General features: G+C 44.5%; 1 protein-coding gene across 4 annotated transcripts in view; it reads left to right on the plus strand.

The window, feature by feature from the left end:
• The window catches only part of LOC112260736 (multimerin-2), a 30,914-nt gene that overhangs the window by 7,674 nt on the left and 2,726 nt on the right, over positions 1 to 20,514 (plus strand). The window contains exons 2-7 of one of the 4 annotated variants that reach the window (XM_042323345.1): positions 5,583 to 5,705; positions 13,193 to 13,299; positions 13,580 to 13,660; positions 14,470 to 14,679; positions 18,122 to 18,558; positions 18,716 to 20,219. In XM_042323345.1, the coding sequence (XP_042179279.1) occupies positions 5,583 to 5,705; positions 13,193 to 13,299; positions 13,580 to 13,660; positions 14,470 to 14,679; positions 18,122 to 18,558; positions 18,716 to 20,219 (2,462 nt within the window). Of the gene's footprint in view, positions 1 to 5,582; positions 5,706 to 13,192; positions 13,300 to 13,576; positions 13,661 to 14,469; positions 14,680 to 18,121; positions 18,559 to 18,715; positions 20,220 to 20,514 lie in introns of all 4 variants that reach the window. The other 3 variants (XM_042323343.1, XM_042323346.1, XM_042323355.1) reach the window with 3 other exon arrangements.

Genomic DNA, 20,514 nt, shown 5'->3' on the forward strand with positions numbered 1-20,514 from the left:
CCAGAGGCCTAATCAACCACCCAGGACACCATGATTAGACTGTGGGAGAGGGCAGTGTCCCTGTGGGAACACAGTCCTAGCATCATATCACCATAATAGAGAAACTCACCACCAAAGCTGTATGACAGAGCTGTATGAAGGTTTGTCCAGTGGATTTGCAGTGTGTGTATGTCTGTGGGTATACTGTGTGGTGGAGTGTCTCAGGATGGAGTAGGTTAGCGCTGCGTGAGAGCGTCAGATGCTTCCTTCCTGGTCGGAGCCAAAGAGGGGTGATGTTCTGGGAGTTGTAGGCCTACAGGAGGTATGACCACGGCTATTGTGCTCTCCCAGAGATGGCCCTTCAGGATTTCACAGCAGACCAGGAGGAAGCGAGACCGGGCAGCTCTGACTCAGATCTGCCAAGCTAGTAGCACAGTGGTGGGGTTGAGCATGGAAGGGACAGATATTGGACGTTGACAAATTGAAATTCACATTGACAAATTTGAATTTCCAATGAAAAAGTTCAACTTTGCAAGCAGTCGGTGGGAACCCTAATTCCTAGACTGTGAAAGCACATTGCCATTGGCTGGTAAGAATCCAGTATCCGCCTTCTTCTCAGCCAGAAAGGGAGTGCACATTTACCTTGGGAGGGCAGAAAGGGCAGACCTCAATGTTCTCACATTGTAAAAGTTTAATATTATTGTTCTACTGAACGAGGATGAACGAGGATGTTGCTCAAAATGTCCTTTGTTTTTGTATGGGAAGGGACACAGTCTTTCCTTGTATTTACTCTCTTATTTGCTTTCGAATGGCAATCGTCATGCACTGAAAACTTGTTAGACGAGCTTGTTTGCTGTGGCACTGTTTAGTCTGTGTAAGGGTGAACACCGTCGTAGAGCTGGAGGCTGTTAGGGGGTTCAGGAGACCTTGTTCTCTCAGTTTATGAAATATAAACTTAGTACTGGGTTGTGACACCCCTCCTCCCCACTCTTTATCCAGCAGGAGTTCCCCTCCTAAAGGGGGTTGTAGCTTACTGGGCCAAGAGAAAGACAGTTTTGGATCAGAGTGAGAAAAGGTGAAACATCTTGTAAAACGCCAACTGTCTCGTTTCTACACATTCTCTGTCTCTGCAGTGTAAAGTAAGTCTCAAAACGAACCGCAGTGGTATGTGTGTCTGTACAGTACATGAAGGACTTCGGCAACACTCTAATGTCAGGGCCACAACGATGCAGCCACTTGCTTGTTGCCTTGGAAACAGATGAAGTATTTTGGTTTAATCCTCTCCACTCCTCTGCAGCTGCACCCCTGGGATGTCAAGGCTCTTTGTTTGGTCTGGCCTGGACGCAGAAGTGGTGGAGTAGAGAGCCAATGACACAGACATGTTGAGAATTCCAATACAAGGTCCTGTGAGTCCCATGGGGGGGCTCTTAAGCTTGAATGGGTGTGCCAGAACAGATAAAGATTGTCCTTTTTCGGGAAACTCCTACTCAAGCACGCAGAGTTACTTAATTCAGCCTCCATACAATGCTACACACCACAGTGGAAGGGAGCGGTTTGGCAATCACTTTGGTAAGCCAGAAAAAACACCAAATCTGACATGTCACACTCTACCACGTCAGTTTGAGGGGCCCCAGGCCGACCTGTGTTTAGTAAACTCTGTCTCCTGATTGATGGGACAGAGGGGTGTGAGGTTTGTCTCAAACAGACTGGTCGAGACAGGGCCACCCAGGAGCAGTGAAATTCATCCCCCTCTGCACCTGTCTCACCTGGTGTCAGGGGCGAGATGACCCCTGCAGTGTTGTAGACTGACCCCTGGCTATCCTATACCTTCTCGAATGGGTTGCTTGGACAGTCTGGGTCTGAAGCATGTTAGCAAAGCTCAGTGCAGGTTTGTGCTGGTAAGGGAGGGTCAGAAGGGGAGAGCCGCTGTAGCAAATGAAGGTCAATGGGGGCCAAATGGAATAAGAAGGCATAATTAACCAGAAATGGAGATAAATAAATACCTGTGGAATTTGTTGAAATCAAATGGTATATTAAAGTGACTACAATTTCCCTGATTAGATATATGCAGACAGCAGTGTGAAGGTCCTGGCAAGAAAGACAGCCCATAGATGATGTCTTGGCCCAGTCAGTAGTTGCTATGTGCTGAGAAGGCCGAGTTGGAAGCAGGGGATGGTTCTTTCAGCACTACCCTGGAGAGAAGCCAGGCGGGTGACTCACCGTGCCAGGCCTGGGCACTGAAGCTGGCAGTAAAAGACCCATTATATAGTAATGAAGGGTAGATAGGGTCCAGGAGGGAGACTGTCAAACATAAAAAGCAATTCTAAAATAGAAAAGGGTTAAAAACGTCATAAGAAATGACGGCCACCGAAACAATACGTTCTTCAAGAGTCCGACAACACCCAAATAACGTTGCAACGACACCCAAATAAGGTTGGATGAAAAGGCAGATGCTGCTGAAATAGATTTTTATTTTTGGCACTGTTAAAAATAAATCAAAATGACTGTTAGATTATGGGAAGTCCAGTGGTCAGTGCCGGATGCTATGTTTGTAGCCTTGACCTGTAGAGACAGGAAGGAAAACCACAGAATTGCAAACAAGCAAACTGTGAGACAGCAGCAGTAGCAGCAGTCGTTGAGGGAGAGAGCGCCTATAATAGTATAGAAGAGAGAGAAACCTATAATAGTATAGAAGAACAACTCCAGGATGGAAGTTCTTCTTTGGCATCACCTTACATTTAAAGAGTGACATACACATACAATCTCACATGTAAAACAGTCAGTTCAGCATACTGCATACACGTAAAACAGTCAGTTCGGCATACTGCATACACGTAAAACAGTCCGTTCAGCATACTGCATACACGTAAAACAGTCAGTTCAGCATACTGCATACACGTAAAACAGTCAGTTCAGCATACTGCATACACGTAAAACAGTCAGTTCAGCATACACGTAAAACAGTCAGTTCAGCATACTGGTGTGGAACAGTCCGTTCAGCATACTGATGTTAAACAGTCAGTTCAGCATACTGCATTCTAAAACAGTCAGTTCAGCATACTAAAGAAAACAGTCAGTTCAGCATACACGTAAAACAGTCAGTTCAGCATACTGGTGTGGAGATGGCATCTATGCTGATGTTAATCCTTCGTTCCTCGCTGCTTCTGTCTCAGTAAAGACCTTTTTGCATACACGTAAAACAGTCAGTTCAGCATACTGCATACACGTAAAACAGTCAGTTCGGCATACTGCATACACGTAAAACAGTCAGTTCGGCATACTGCATACACGTAAAACAGTCAGTTCGGCATACTGCATACATGTAAAACAGTCAGTTCGGCATACACGTAAAATAGTCAGTTCGGCATACACGTAAAACAGTCAGTTCGGCATACACGTAAAACAGTCAGTTCGGCATACACGTAAAACAGTCAGTTCGGCATACACGTAAAACAGTCAGTTCGGCATACACGTAAAACAGTCAGTTCAGCATACACGTAAAACAGTCAGTTCAGCATACACGTAAAACAGTCAGTTCAGCATACTGCATACACGTAAAACAGTCAGTTCAGCATACTGCATACACGTAAAACAGTCAGTTCAGCATACTGCATACACGTAAAACAGTCAGTTCAGCATACAGCATACACGTAAAACAGTCAGTTCAGCATACACGTAAAACAGTCAGTTCAGCATACACGTAAAACAGTCAGTTCAGCATACACGTAAAACAGTCAGTTCAGCATACACGTAAAACAGTCAGTTCAGCATACACGTAAAACAGTCAGTTCAGCATACATGTAAAACAGTCAGTTCAGCATACACGTAAAACAGTCAGTTCAGCATACACGTAAAACAGTCAGTTCAGCATACACGTAAAACAGTCAGTTCAGCATACACGTAAAACAGTCAGTTCAGCATACACGTAAAACAGTCAGTTCAGCATACACGTAAAACAGTCAGTTCAGCATACAAGTAAAACAGTCAGTTCAGCATACTGCATTCACGTAAAACAGGACATGGATACATTCACTCACAACTGACAGCTGCCCCAATTGCACTGTTAAAATAGATCGACACGTACATATACCGATACAATTGACATTGCATTTAGTAGTCCATCACCTTCGTCTTGGCCATGGGCATGCTAAAGCACCAGCCAGAGGGAAGCCTTTTGAACTGAGGGTGTAGAAGGTGGGAGGAGGTCGCCAACGATGCCAAGAGTGTGCAAAGCTGTAATCAAGGCAAAGGGTGGCTACTTTGAAGAATCTCAAGTATAAAATATATTTTGATTTGTTTAACGCTTTTTTGGTTACTACATGATTCCATGTGTGTTATTTCATAGTTTTGATGTCTTCACTATTATTCTACAATGTATAAAATAGTACAAATAAAGAAAAACCCTGGAATGAGTAGGTGTGTCCAAACTTTTGACTGGTACTGTACCAGAATAATGGTAATCTGTCCAAACTCAGGTGGTAGATAGAATGGCCTGAATGATATGAGCATCTCATAGTCTCTGGTGAACACTTGTTCAATCACAATACACTGTGTGGCCCAAGTATTAACTACAAAGATACACAGCTGCCAGCTATTGATTTATGTGATGTTGTTTTGTCTCGATCTGCTCTGATTGCTGTGTATCCATTAATGTTCACATCAATATTGTCCTGCTTGAGCCACGTTTCTGTAAAGCAGATTGCTTGCTTTTCCCAAAGTCGTCTTCAAATTGAACCTTGGCCGCTAACTCATCCAGTTTATTATTCAGTGACCGTACATTTGTCATGGTGATCACTGGGAGCGGGTGACGGCTTCCCCACATTTGACATGGTGATCATTGGGAACGGGTGACGGCTTCCCCACATTTGACATGGTGATCACTGGGAGCGGGTGACGGCTTTCCCACATTTGACATGGTGATCACTGGGAGCGGGTGACGGCTTCCCCACATTTGACATGGTGATCACTGGGAGCGGGTGACGGCTTCCCCACATTTGACATGGTGATCACTGGGAGCGGGTGACGGCTTCCCCACATTTGACATGGTGATCACTGGGAGCGGGTGACGGCTTCCCCACATTTGACATGGTGATCACTGGGAGCGGGTGACGGCTTCCTCGCCTCCGTAGTCTGTTCCTGACACCACCGCTTGAGTCTCGCTTCCTCTTAGTTTCCGTTTTTGACTTTGTAGAACAACAATCAGGTAAGGCAAGGGTGTTTTCGAGGGTGCGAGCTTTATCTTGGAAAGAGAGCAGATTCTCACGGGTGTAACGTTAGGTGACGGTGGTTGTTTTACTCACTGGCTCCATACAATCTCCGTTTGTCATTGTAAAGCTTTTTGAATATTACAGCAATCAGGATGAACAGGGTCACACATGCCATGTACAATCCACTTTCAAACTTGCGACGCACTTGGGACTTAACAAAACAAAACAGAGCGATATAACTATAAACAAACGAACAGGGTCTGGCAGCAGCGCCGTGCCCCTAGAGGATGTAATATCTCTCCATAGATTCATCTCAACGGTCTCCCAGTTTCCGGTGTCATTACACACAGAGATTGCACAGTATCAAAGGAATGGCGCTGTCTCTTTCTCTTTCAGGAACTGGTGTGCATTCGTGCACCGCCGCATTGTCACCACGGCCGTCTCCTGTGGCACGGAGGAATACACCATCAAGTCTCAGAGCCCCTGTCCCAACGGCACACCTGACTGCCAGCTTGTCATGTGAGTTCATCCCAATGTGCATTCAAACGTCAGCTCAAACCACATACTAACAGTACAATGCATTATATTACAGATTGCATGATGCACACTCAGATTCTCCAATCTCCCACACACATCTTGTGTATTTTTGTATGTTTTATTTCAACTTTATTTCGTCAAGGAGTCAATACTGAGAGCAAGGCCTCTTTTACAGATGAGCCCTGACTGACAGAAAATACGCATCAAAATGTCAATACAAAATACAAAACACGCTCATAACAGACACACACATTCATTCATAATAAGGTCCTCAATCAGCTTTCTGAATTGCAATAGAGGCACCAGAACATCACATTTAAGAACATTTTGAAACTTGTTCCACATTTAAGATACATGAAAACTAAAAGCTCATTTACCTACAGGTGCATTCGGAAAGTATTCAGACCCCTTCCCCTTTTCCACATTTTGTTACGTTACAGCCTTATTCTAAAATGGATTAAATAATGTATTTTTCTCATCAATCAACAAACAATACCCCATAATGTCAAAGCGAAAACAGGTTTTTATACATTTTTGCGAATGTATAAAAAATATAAACAGCAATACCATTGTTTACATAAGTATTCAGACTCCAAATTGAGCTCCGGTGCGTCCCTCTCCATTCACAGCAAGCACATTAAGTGTGTGCCCTCAGGCCACTACTTTACTACCACATACTGTATCTACAACACAAAATGTATGTGTATGTGTGTGTGTGTGTGTGTGTCTCTTCACAGTCCACGCTGTTCCATAAGGTGCATTTTTATGTTTTTAAAATCTGATTTTACTGCATACATCAGTTATTTGATGTGGAATAGACTTCATGTAGTCATGGCTCTATGTAGTACTGTGCACCTCGCATAGTCTGTTCTGGACTTGGGGACTGTGAAGAGACCTTTGGTGGCATGTCTTGTGGGGTTTGCATGGGTGTCCAAGCTGTGTGCCAGTAGTTCAAATAGACAGCTCAGTGCAATCAACATGTCAATACCTCTCACATGTTATGATGAAGTCAATCTCTCCTCCACTTTGAGCCAGGAGAGATTGCCATGCATATTTTTAATGTTAGCTCTCTGTGTACATCCAAGGTCCAGCTATAATGCCCTGTTCTGAGCCAATAGCACATTTCCAAAGTCCCTCTTTGTGGCACCTGACCACACGACTGAACAGTAGTCCAGGTGTGACAAAACTAGAGCCAATAGGACCTGTCCTGTTGATAATGCTGTTAAGAAGGCAGAGCAGTGCTTTATTACAGACAGACTTCTCCCCATTTTAGCTACTGTTGTATAAATAATGTTTTGACCATGACAGTTTACAATCCAGGGTTACTCCAAGCAGTTTAGTCACCTCAACTTGTTCAATGTCCACGTTCTTTATTACAAGATTTAGCTGAGGTTTAGGGTTTAGTGAATGATTTGTCCCAAATACAATGCTTTTAGTTTTAGAAATATGTAGGACTAACTAATTCCTTGCCACCCACTCTGAAACTAACTGCAGCTTTTTGTTAAGTGTTGCAGTCATTTCAGTCGCTTTAGTAGCTAACGTGTATAGTGTTGAGTCAACCGCATACATAGACACCCTGGCTTTGCTTAATGCCAGTGGCATGTCGCTAGTAAAGATTGAAAAAAGTAAGGGGCCTAGACAGCTGCCCTGGGGAATTCCTGATTCTACCTGGATTTTGTTGGAGAGGCCTCCATTAAAGAACACCATCTGTGTCCTGTTAGACAGGTAACTCTTTATCCACAATAGGGGGTGTAAAGCCAGAACACATACGTTTTCCCAGCAGAAGACTATGATCGATAATGTCAAAAGCTGCATTGAAGTCTAACAAAACAGCCCCGCGGTATTTTTAGTGGCAGTCCTTTGTGTAAGTGCATGTTGAATGTCCTTCCCTTTAAGCACGCTGAAAGGGTGTTTCAATTTGTTCACTGTAAAATAGCATTGTATCTGATTGAACACAATTTTCCCCAAAAGTTTACTAAGGGTTGGTAACAGGCTGATTGGTTGGCTATTTGAACCAGTAAAGGGGGCTTTAATATTCTTGGGTAGCAGAATGACTTTGGCTTCCCTCTAGGCCTGAGGGCACGCACTTTCTAGAAGGTTTAAATTGAAGATATGGCCTCCCAAGTCCCTATGGTGAAGCATGGTGGTGGCAGCATCATGCTGTGGGGATGTTTTTCAGCGGCAGGGACTGGGAGACTAGTCAGGATCGAGGGAAAGGTGAACTGAGCAAAGTACAGAGAGATCCTTGATGAAAACATGCTCTAGAGCACTCAGGACCTTAGACTGGGGCGAAGGTTCACCTTCCAACAAGACAATGACCCTAAGCACACAGCCAAGACAACGCAGGAGTGGCTTCGGGACAAGTCTCTGAATGTCCTTGAGTGGCCCAGCCAGAGCCCGGACTTGCACCCGATCGAAAATCTCTGGAGACCTGAAAATAGCTATGCAGCAACGCTCCCCATCCAACCTGACAGAGCTTGAGAGGATCTGCAGAGAAGAATGGGAGAAACTCCCCAAATGCAGGTGTGCCAAGTTTGTAGCAGCATGCCCAAGAAGACTTGAGGCTGTAATTGCTGCCAATGGTGCTTCAACAGAGTACTGAGCAAAGGGTCTAAATACTTATGTAAATGTACAATTTAATTAAACAAAATATTTGAAATGTGCAAATAGACATATAAAAATGGCTAATCAACGAGGGCTATGGAAAATAGTGAAGGACATCACCTTCCATAGGCCTATTTATTTGGCAAGACAGCTGTGCATGGCTGCATCTCACTGTCGAAGACTATATGAAATGTTTTGGTTATTTGGCTCTTCTTTCACTTTTTTGTTTGTTGCGTTTGTCTACTGTTAATGTAACTAGCCTAAATATAGATTGTGTCATGACTTTATTGACCTGATATTTTGTGTACTTGGTACCACTGTTTTGTTCTGTTCACGTTCATTTGTACACATTCACAGTTATGTCAGTATTCAAAGCCAAACTGCTATTCAGTACTTTTGTTTGCAAGCATGAATAACTAGGCTACTACTTTCAGCATTTAGTTTGCATTATTTTGGTAAGACAGCTGTGTGTACGGCTGCATTCACATAGGCTGTTTGTAATAGGTGAATTACCCCATCTATCTGGTAGCGTATACTCATTACCAAAACGGCCTAGCTGTAGGGCGCTGTCCATTGTGCTGATACAGCGCGGCAAAGATTGGTGTGAAATCTGTAGTCTACCTGTCACTTCAAAAGCACTCAATGAACTCAATACAATTCCAACGCAAGAACCCCCAAAAATTGTGCCCCCTCGCCAGTTTCAACTGCCCCTTAGTCACTTTATCCTGGCCCTGGGTCTACTCCTGCGAGTACTGCCCATAACCGGCAGGTAAAATGAAATCAAACGCTGTGTGTGGTGCACCTCGGAAGGAACCACTTACTAGGGAGAATAGGGGGGCTTACTCTTTGCCTGGTCCAGTGAGTGTGCCCACTCCGCAAAATACCGCTGACAGATTTAAAAATAAAAAAATCTCAGGGGGCACTTGCCCTTGTGGCCATGAAGCCTCTGACTGTAACTAACACATATCATATGAAAACCCTATTACTACCACTGACATTACTACTGCCGCAAGTACCATTACTACTATTATTTCACAACCATCAATATTTCAAGACGAGCACGCACACCACATTTACTTCAGTAAATGGTATTTTTCTAGTTTTATTTTGTTCTTTTATTAGGATCCCCGTTATCTGTTGCTATTGCATCAGCTACTCTTCCTGGGGTCCACACAAAACATGACACAATACAGAATATTAATAGACAAGAACAGAGGTATGTGCATGTAAAATAAGAATAAGGTCCTGTACGGACATAAAGCTATAAAAACACAGAGACCTACACTCTTGGCCTAGATTCAGTAGCATCATCATACATACAGTACGTACAGGTAACTGCCAAAATAAAGGAAACGCCAACATAAAGTATCCTAGTAGGGCGATGGGCCACCACGAGCCAGAATAACTACAATGCGCCTTGGCGTAGATTCTACAACAATCTGGATCTCTATTGGAGGGATGCGACAACATGACAAGGTGAAAACTCTATCAATGTGCTCTTGAGCAAGGTACTTAACCCTAATTTGCTCCAGGGGCGGCATAGTGCCGTTCAATTGGATTAAATTGGATATTGATCATATTCCGACCTCTATTAGAAAAGGGGAGCGTCTTAAACAGCTAAACCAAAGGGACAGTTTTTGGATTTGCAAACTACAGGCCACTAAATACCCTGGTTTAAATAAAGATATGGATTTCTCACTTTTCCTGTCGGGTCGTGATGGGTCCTTTGCTGTCATCTAGTGGGCATATTGCTCTATTGCCCTCAGCTATGTTTAGACGGCTGTGGTCCATGTCTGATCTGGTGTGCTATAAAATAAATGGATCTCCTATTCTTACCACTTTGCCTAGTCATATTCAAGGTTAGCCCAACTTTTCTAGGGGTTATGATGCTTCTAGCCTTGATTTGCATTTTGATAACGTTTTACTTTTTAATGTGTAAAGTACTGCTTACTATGTGTTGGCCTTTTAACTCTAGAAGCATTGTCCTCTTCAAATCAGGGCTAATTGTACAACGCTGTTCAAAAGAGGACATTGTATTATCATATCTTTGTACTCCCTGGTGAAAGACATGCAGCGAAAACGCGTCAGTTATTAATCTTTGTTTCCATTTGACATGCCATAGAAATATTTGCTTAATTAACTTAGGAACCACACCTGTGTGGAAACACCTGCTTTCAATATACTTTGTAGCCCTCATTTACTTAAGCGTTTCCATTATTTGGGTTACCTTTGTGTCAGTTTACATCTACATACACCTTATTTAGGTCAGATAGGAGAGAGGCGTTGTGCAGTGAGTTGTTTTATTTGTTGATTTTTTTTAAAGCACATTTTACTGTTTGCTTGAGTAATTTGACGAGATGGAAGGGAGTTCCATGTAAACATGGCTCTGTATAACACTGTGCATTTCCTTAAATTAGTTTTTGGATTTGGGGACTACGAAGAGACCGCTGGTGTCATGTATGGTGGGGTTAAGCAGGTCTGTCCGAGCTGTATGTTATTTAATTATACAATATGGGATCTGTTACGGATGTGGTTCCTGCACAGGAACCAAATCAGCGGAAATTTCAGAGCGCCACCTATAGTACTCGATAAAACTCAAACTTTCATTAAAACACACACGCAAGATACTCATTTAAAGCTACACTCGTTGTGATTCTAGCCAACATGTCAGATTTGTAAAATGCTTTTCGGCGAAAGCATGAGAAGCTATTATCTGATCGCATGCACCCCCCGAAATACCTGAACAAGACCTAAACAAAAGATTTTGCAGTAGCCGGCGCTACACAAAACGCAGAAATAAAATATAAAACATTCATTACCTTTGACGAGCTTCTTTGTTGGCACTCCTATATGTCCCATAAACATCACAATTGGGTCTTTTTCCCGATTAAATCCGTCATTGTATCCCCAAAATGTCATTTTATGAAGACCGGTCTGATCCAGGAAAATTCACCTCTACAAGACGCAACGTCACTTTTTAAAATTAAAAAAGTTGACTATAAACTTTTACAAATCACTTCAAACTACTTTTGTAAACCAACTTTAGGCATTAATAAACGTTAATAATCGATCAAATTGATCACGGGGCGTTCTGTATTCGATAGCAGCAAGTCTTGAAATCATCGTCCATTTTTTCACTTTCATAACTTCCTCCGGTGCGCCCCAAGACAGGACGTGCCTATACGTCATCTCACCAAGGATAAACCAGCCATGATATGCCAGTACTGGTGACATCGTGTGGAAGCTGTAGGCATTGTAATCGGAACCTCATCTATTTTCTATCGCCTTAGACAATACATTGACTGGCGGATGAATATTTTTTTTGTGTTTTTGGTGAACAGTTTTCCCTGGGATTTTTACTCCTAAACACGTTCTGTTATAGCCACAGACACGATTTAACCAGTTTTAGAGACTTCAGAGTGTTTTCTATACACACATACTTATCATATGCATATACTATATTCCTGGCATGAGTAGCAGGACGTTGAAATGTTGCGCGATTTTTTACAAAAAGCTGCGAAAATTCGCATCATCCCTAACAGGTTTTAACACAGTCATTTTTCTCATATAAACAAGTAGTGATGCAGCACATTGTTCCTCTACTTTGAGCCAAGAGAGACCGGCATGCATCTTGTTGATATCGACCTTCTGTTTACAGTGAAGCGCAAGATGTGCTGCTCTGTTGTGGACCAGCAGCTGGTCTCCCGAGCTGCTTCTCTGCAGCTCCTGACCGTATAACTGGGCCGTAGATGTGGTAGAACCAGAGCCTGCAGGACTTGCTTGCTCGAACGTGGTGTTAAAGATGCACCATCACAGATAAAGCCCTCATCTTCACAAGAATAGAATCAAGATGCCTTGACCGTGATCATTTACAGTGTACGGTAACACCAATAAGTTTATTTGCCTCTGCTCAATATTCATTACCAGATTCAGCTGAGGTCTAGTAGTTAGGGAATAGTTTGTACCAAATACAATGCTTTCAGTCAGAATGTGAATTATGCCGTCCCATTCAGGGGTGTCTCAATTATTTTCAAGGGACCTCCTATGGTGCACACTTTATGTGCCCTAGTAAAGACCCCATGTAACAGTAATAATAGTTTAACATTTTTTTTAAGGTGGGTGGGTGGGGGGCATGAACACAACCAGATTGTCAAACAAATCACTTCAAAAAGTAGCCTGCCTGTCCGTCCACTCCAACAAAAAATATCCAGCATCCAAACCGTGCGCTGGTGCCATTTGATGAATGGAGAAAGAGATCTGTTACAAAGCACCAAAAAGTGTAATGACTTTTTCACTGACTGTCATTGGGTCTACACTCTTGTAGGCTGAATTAACTGATGTTTCTTGCTGACAAAATGACCTTTCTTGTAGAAATAAAACTTGGGACACCTGAAAAGGGGCTGAGATATGGGACTTTCCTGGGATGACAAGTGCAGCCTAATAACTGTGCAGCCATATGGAATATATATATTTTAAAACCATGACACAGAGGTGGGGGTGTACGTTTAATATGGAATAAGCTTTTATTTTAAAAATGTACCACTGTAGCAGTACAAATTGAATTTTAAACAAATAGGAGAATGATTAAATTTGCATTGTTTAGAATTCCCCCCCTCAAAAAAATTAAACTTTGTTGCATTTAGTGGGACTCATGTCTCATTAGGGGTTAAACAAAATTAGTTTGATAAGTTTACTGAGAACTGGCAGCAAGTTGATTGGTCGGATATTAGAGCTTAAGTAAGGGAGCTTTACCATTGTTGGGTAGTGGAATCACTTAAGCTTCTCTCCAGTACTCATATTAAAGTTATGGCAAATAGGAGTTGTAATCAGGTGTAAATCCAATGTTTTTTGGTTTGTGTGTTTAGGTACAAGCTCTCTACCCGGCCAGTGTACAGATTAAACCCGAAGATCTTCACCGCCTTGTTGTGGAGGTGCTGCACGGGACATGGAGGGGAGAACTGCGAGGAAACGGGTACTGATACAGAGCTACACACAACTGATGCACACATGGTATAAAAAGTAACCTTACAGTGCAATATGCCTCCACAGCCCTGCTCTAAATTGTCTCCTTTATCACTTGCAGAGTTTGGCTCTTGTTATCTCAAGTAGATTTCCTGTGTGTGAAATGGCCCTTAACTCTGCGAGAGGAACTGGCTGGAGAATTAACGTGTTTACGAAAACTGTGGAACCAATAAAAGTAACATCCTCCCTCTGTGCTCCTGCTCTCTTCCTCTATCTCCCTTCCCCAGTAGCTGATGGCCATATATCTGACTCTGCAGACCCCACAATGGCAGGACAACCACATCCAGGAGACACCGAGCCTCACCACACAGGTAGAGGTCTGCTCATCTGAGGGGGGAGTGACTGGGTAAGCTGCCCTTAATCAAATGCCCCGTGACGCCCTCTCTGACTCAAACTGAATAAACTGAGGAAATGCCAGTGGCCCAGGAGAGCAAGTGTTTGGGTAAATGCTATAGCAGGCTGTGTGGGATGTTCGTCACTTCCCGGGGGAGGGAGGAAAGGGTTTGTGAACCGTTCTCAGGACATCAAGCAAGGCCTTAAAAGGGGGTATCGACCCCATCCCAGCCTGCCCTAAGCCCTTCAACTATGTCTCTCATGTGTAGCTATGAGCCCAAACACACAGAGTCACCAGTACAAACACATTTGCAGGCATGAGAGAAAGAAAGACTGAAAACAGTCAGCAGCCTGAGACACTAGGGACCTAAAAAGAATCCTCTGCACTTTTGGGCCAGTTTTAGGTAACAAAGACGCAAAGTCCCTCGTTGTCGGCTGGTCCGCTCTCAGTCCCTCCGCGTCCCTTTTTGAGAGGGCTTCCTAAACCGTTGAGGGCTCACATATTGAATTCTTTACCACCACTGGAGTCAAATAGCTATTGTATTACACACACTAATCAAGCACACCCACAGGGTTGGCTGAAGTGGGGTGAGAAGTGGTGGCCAGAGAGCAAACCTAAGGCTATGTTTCTCAGGGTCGGGGGAGAGTCCAGTTCACATCAATAGATACAACAATGTGCCACTGGAGAAACAAGGATAAAATGTGGTTAAACATATTTACCTTGATAAAAGCCATGGTTGAAATCCCCCCTCCTAAAATTCTATCCATCTGTCTGTTATCTGTCTAGGCGCTCAGTCTAGACTCACCCACCAGCCTGAGTGGGAGCAGAATAACTTCCAGGTGTCTGAGAATCCTCTGTACGAAAGCCATCCCTCAGAGGCTGACAACAACGACACACACACAGATTCCCAAGAGCCCCCCTCATACCCTCACCATGGCGATGACCACCCCCACCACCCGCACCCCTACCACCGCCTGCAGGATTTCGATAATGGAGGTAAATTGGGACCCTAGAATCACCATGACTGTACTAAAATCATGATAATCACACTAGGCAAAAGTTAGGGAAAAGTTAGGAAGCCTGATGAAAATAAGTTATGTTAGGACCTCCAAGACCAGGATGGTGACTGTGCTTTAGGAGGTCGAATCTTTTCACCACTGCCAAAATCAGGGCCATGAAAAGGAGGCACGGTCATCATTGGCAACACCCCTAACACCATCTATCAACCTCTTTGGGACATGCAAAAACATGTTCACTCACTATCTCGTAGGCAATAACAAACCTGCAAGGAACGAGCCATTCAATGTCAATAGAAAACAACTTTGAAAATCAACAGAACTTTCAGACAGTAGCAAAATCATGTCTCTAAGCCCCCTGTTTGGCATGTTTACACTCCCAGCTCTTATTTATGCCCTACTGTCTGGTCAATTGCCTGTCTCATCCACATCCCCTGAGAGAATTGACTAGTGCAGTAAATAATCCAGTTGACCGGGGGGAGGCTTGACCGGGAGGGGTGGGGGGCAATTCCACGAACGCCTGCTTAGTGTCATCCCACCCCCTTCATTAGCTTCCTTCTCAGGAAATCCTCTTCCTTCTGGAAAAAATGCCCCCCCCATTCATTGTGTCCAGATGATGTAATCCACAATAGGATGGTGACTTAAGGGGCCTAATACACCATAGTGTGAGGTCTCGTATTCTAGCCACACATGGTGACATAGCCACAGGAAGTATGGGTGCTGGAGGGGCAGCAGCACCCCCTGGCAGTGAAATTGTAAAACTGCAAGGATTAAAAAAAAGATTTTTCATTGCATTGTTGATATAAATTATCATAAAACCTGAGATATTTACAGCCTATTTGGGCCCCATTCTACATGGAAAGCTCTCAGCTCTGTTTTGTAAGCAGTGCCCTCATGATATGCTATTATCTATTCAGTTGTGGGGGTTTGGAGTTTGATATGAGCTCTGCTGTACGGTGGACATTTAAGTTTGAGTCAGGTCTCTTTCGCCCCCTCTTCCATAAACAGCACATGAGTTTCAAGTTTGGGGAAGCAAATGTTAATCCTAAAAATGCCTGCAACCATCTAATCTAGGCATATAAAAAAGGGGAATCACAAATTATACAATAACCTGGAGAAAATGATTGTCCATGTGCCGATGACCCATAGCTGTGGGAAGTAGGGGTGCTGAGAGTGCTGCAGCATTCCCTGATAAATCAAAATCCCCCCCCCCAAATAGTGTGTGTGTGTATACACACATATATACACATACATACATACACCTATACACATACATACATACACACATATATACACACACACACTACTATATATACACACACTACTATATATATACACACTACTATATATATACACACTACTATACACATACATCCTACTATACACACATACACTACAAAAGTTTGGGGTTTACTTAGAAATGTCCTTGTTTTTGAAAGAAAAGTACATTTTTCTGTCCATTAAAATAACATCAAATTGATCAGAAATACAGTGTAGACATTGTTGATGTTGTAAATGACCATTGTAGCTGGAAATGGCAGATTTTCTTATGGAATATCAACATAGGCGTACAGAGGCCCATTATCAACATCCAATGGCACGTTGTGTTAGCTAATCCAAGTTTATAATTTTAAAAGGTTAATTGATCATTAGAAAATCCTTTTGCAATTATGTTAGCACAATAGCCTTCATTTCTCAGAACAAGAATAGACTGACGAGTTTCAGAAGAACGTTCTTTGTTTCTGGCCATTTTGAGCCTGTAATCGAACCCACAAATGCTGATAAATTGTTGTGCTGATTGAAGCAGCAGTAAAACTGTCCTTCTTTAGGCTAGTTGAGAATCTGGAGCATCAGTATTTGTGGGTTCGATTACAGGCTCAAAATAGCCAGAAGCAAAGAATTTTCTTCTGAGACTCATCAGTCTATTCTTGTTCTGAGAAATGAAGGCTATTCCATGCGAGAAATTGCCAAGAAACTGAAGATCTCGTACAGAGTGCTGTACTACTCCCATCACAGAACAGGGCAAACGGGCTCTAACCAGAATAGAAAGAGGAGTGGGAGGCCCTGGTGCACAACTGAGCAAGAGGACAAGTACATTAGTGTCTAGTTTAAGAAACATACGCCTCACAAGTCCTCAACTGGCAGCTTCATTAAATAGTACCCGCAAAACACCAGTCTCAACGTCAACAGTGAAGAGGCGACTCCGGGATGGATCCAGGGAGGGGGGCCTCTTCACTGTTCACGTTGAGACTGGTGTTTTGCGGGTACTATTTAAGAAGCTGAAACCGCGCTGACCAACTCCCTTCTCCCCTGATTGTTCAGTTTGACCAGGCGGCCAGCCCTAGGATGAGTCTTAGTGGTTCCAAACTTCTTCCATTTAAGAATGATGGAGGCCACTGATGCTGCAGACATTTTTTGATACCCTTCCCCAGATCTGTGCCTCGACACAATCCAATCGGAGCTCTATGGACAATTCCTTTGATCTCCTGGATGGGTTTTTGCTCTGACATGCACTGTCAACTGGGGGTCTGAATACTTTCCGAAGGCACTGTATATGTGGGTGGGGGAATTCAATGTCGCATATTCACTCACAGACGAGTATGCACGCACACATGCTTGTTTTACTATCGTTGTGGGGACCAAACCATTTATTCCTATTCAAAATCCTATTTTTCCTCAACTTAATTGTAAACCTAACCTCTAAGCCTAAAATAGCCCTTTTTCCATGTGAGGACTGGCAAAATGTTCCCACGTGTCTGAATTTTCGTTTACTATTCTTGAGAGGACTTCTGGTCAAGGATAGTAAAACCAAAAACGCACACACCCCCACACAATTTCTAGGAGGAATGTGAGAATCCCTGCAGCCTGTATCTTATAACTCTAAAAGGAACTGCTTCCATTAGGGCCGTCTCTGGGGTGCACTAACACTGCCACGAAACAAACCCATCCAACATTAAATCACTCTGCTTTCTTGTAAACAAAGAGGTCCAGTCAGGAAGAACAATACATTGGGGAAATTAAATTCCAAAATATTGGTCAGGAAATAGGAATAACACAGAGCATAGCTATATTTGGCAACTTGGCATTTTACTTTGGCTACATCAGCAAAAAAATAAATTATATTGTAGATTTCTTGGAACTAAAGCCTCTCATAACTGTTCCTGAGAACTAATGGCACAACTGATATGAATGAATAGCTTTTACAAGAGAATACATTCTAACAGGTTTTGAAAAGGAGCCTTGCTATGCTCCTATACACATTGGTTGGTGTACAGTTGTGGCGTCATCTCAGCCTTGTGCCCTGTTATGATTTACAAATGTAAAGTCGATATGTCTAAAACTGAAAATGAGTCTTGTTCTGAATCCTTCTACCGATTGACGTGAGTAAATATTATGCACTGACTTCCTGGTTTGTCTCTCAGATCCAATCATAGGTGAGGTGGAGGCTGTCGCTCTACTGCCCTATGCAGACTCCCTGTCTCCCCTCCCTCTGCCCCACATGATGGCCCTGCTGATGTCCCAGCTCCAGCCCATGTTGGATGGCTTCAACCGCACCTTGGAGCGTCTGACCTCGGAGGTCGGGGGTCTGTCCCAGGATGTGGCCCAGCTCCGGAGTGCTCAGTGGGAGGTAGAGGAGGAGGCCCTGCGGGGTGCAGGTGGCGGAGAGGGTCCCGAGGCCTTTGACGCTAAGCTGGAGCAGAGTTTCCAGGACATCAAGGAGGTGAGGAAGGAACTGGAGAGACAGAGAGCTGAGATGGCGGATCGGCTACACTCCCAGCATGCCATGCTGCACTATAACATCACCAACTTCAAGACAGACATCGACGCCAAGATCAAACACAACGACAAGATGTTACAGGTCAGTGAATCCCTCATGACGTGGTGATGAAACTATGTAATAATTCTTAACTTTGAGACTTAGTTTCTCACTTCGGTGTTAGTATCATACAACTTTAGACTTTTTATGGGCATTAAGTGAGAATGTTCTTCATGCCTTTCATATGTTTCCCGGGTAGGTTAATCTCGAGTCCCTGAATGCCACCCTGTCAGACATGAAGCTCGAGCAGGAGCATCTGAGTGAAGAGCTCCAGAGGGACCTGACCAGCCCAGGGGACAGGAGAGAACCCAACCAGGCCCAGCACCCTCCAGAGGACTCGGCAGTGTGGGAGTCTATCGCTCATCTGGACAGCAAGGTGGTCAACAACACAGGGAGGGTGAATGCCCTGGTTGAAGACTTGGAGATGTCCAGGACGTTGTCATTGGCTCTGAAGAGGGGCTTCCGAGGCCTCGAGGAGAACATTGCCCAAACGTGGAGGAACAGCCAGATTCAGTTCATGGAGACGGGCCTGGAGGTGGAGGCGGCTAAAGTAGCCGTGCTGAACCGCGTCAATGAGCTGGCCAGCAACCTAACCCTCCGCTGGGAGCAGCTGCAGGAGATGGAGACTGACATGGACTACCTGTACACACAGTTCTACAAGAACGTCAGCTCTGCCAGAGACTGTGACTGCAAGGCATTCACCGCCACCATCTCCCGCTTGGAGCAGGGACTGACCAACGTCACAGAGCTGGCCAACGACAACCGTCTGGCCCTGGATGGGAGTACCGATGCTGGGTCGGAGCGTTGGAGTCCCTCTGTGGAGGACATCTACCAGGGGTTGGATCACGTCAAGGCCTCCCTGGCCTTTGAGCAAGAGAAGAGCAGGACTCTCCACCACAATGTGACCCAGCTGCTGGCCTCCTTTCTGGGCATCCAGAGGGACATGCTCAGTCTGCGGGAGAGCGACGATTGGTTGGCGGGTGAGATGAGTCACCTCTCCAGCTCCTTCTTTTCTCTTTTGAACGATGCCATCCGCCACACCGACGTGCTGGAGATGCTCCTGGGAGAGGAGGTGATGGGGTTTATGGACTGGCCCCAAAGCAACCAGGAGGCCCACTCCATCCCTGCACTGCAGGAGAGGCTTCGCCACATGCAGGAACAGATCAGGGGCCAGAACCTCAGTCTCACCTCCCTGCTGGAGGCCGCCCGGGCAGAAGAGTTCCCGGCCTCAGACGAGCCCTCTGTGCTGGTAGACTTGGCCTCCCGCGGCCTGAAGAGGAGGAGTGGAGACCAGAGGAGTGACCACCTCGTGGTCTCAGCAGCCTCTGAGGACCGGCAAGACTATTCTGACAGTGACCTGTGGAGCCTTGAGAAAGCAGTGAAGGAGCTGGGGGAGAAGGTCCACAGGCTGGAGTACAGGCCTTGTACTGCCAGCTGCAACAACACCGAAGATGGCACCAAACTGCAGGCAGAGGTGGCCTGGCTGAGGAGGGGTTTAGAGAATCATTTGAGTCTCTTCAAGAACGTCTTCAGTAACTCAGAGGGATTGGCCGACTCAGAAAGCACCCTAGACTTGGACCAGCTGTGGGCCCTGATGAAGAGGAAGGAGGGGAAGAGACAGAGGAAGCGCAATAACAACAAAGAGGGAATCAAAGACCACATTGGAGAGAGAGAAAACCTTCGCAGCAGGAGGGATACATCAGGTAGGCCTCAATCTATGAAAGACAAAAACACTGTCATTATCTACCTCTCAATCAAGCTGGGCTACACTTCTTTCTAACATCCACGAAGACTGGAAGTTCACTTTAAACTCTGATCTATACATGTGAAACACCCTCAAGTCAGTGCTCGCAATGGGTTAAAACAGGGAGTCGCTTAGCATGACAGAGAATCAACCCAAGACTGCCCCCTGGTGAACCACAAATGTTTTAGTTCAGGCTTAAGTGGTCTAAGCAGAAGTATAGCGAGTGTCTATGGGTTAAACGCATTTTTCTACAC

This window comes from Oncorhynchus tshawytscha, linkage group LG01 (genome assembly GCF_018296145.1).
Source record: "Oncorhynchus tshawytscha isolate Ot180627B linkage group LG01, Otsh_v2.0, whole genome shotgun sequence".
Classification (NCBI taxonomy): Eukaryota; Metazoa; Chordata; class Actinopteri; order Salmoniformes; family Salmonidae; genus Oncorhynchus; species Oncorhynchus tshawytscha.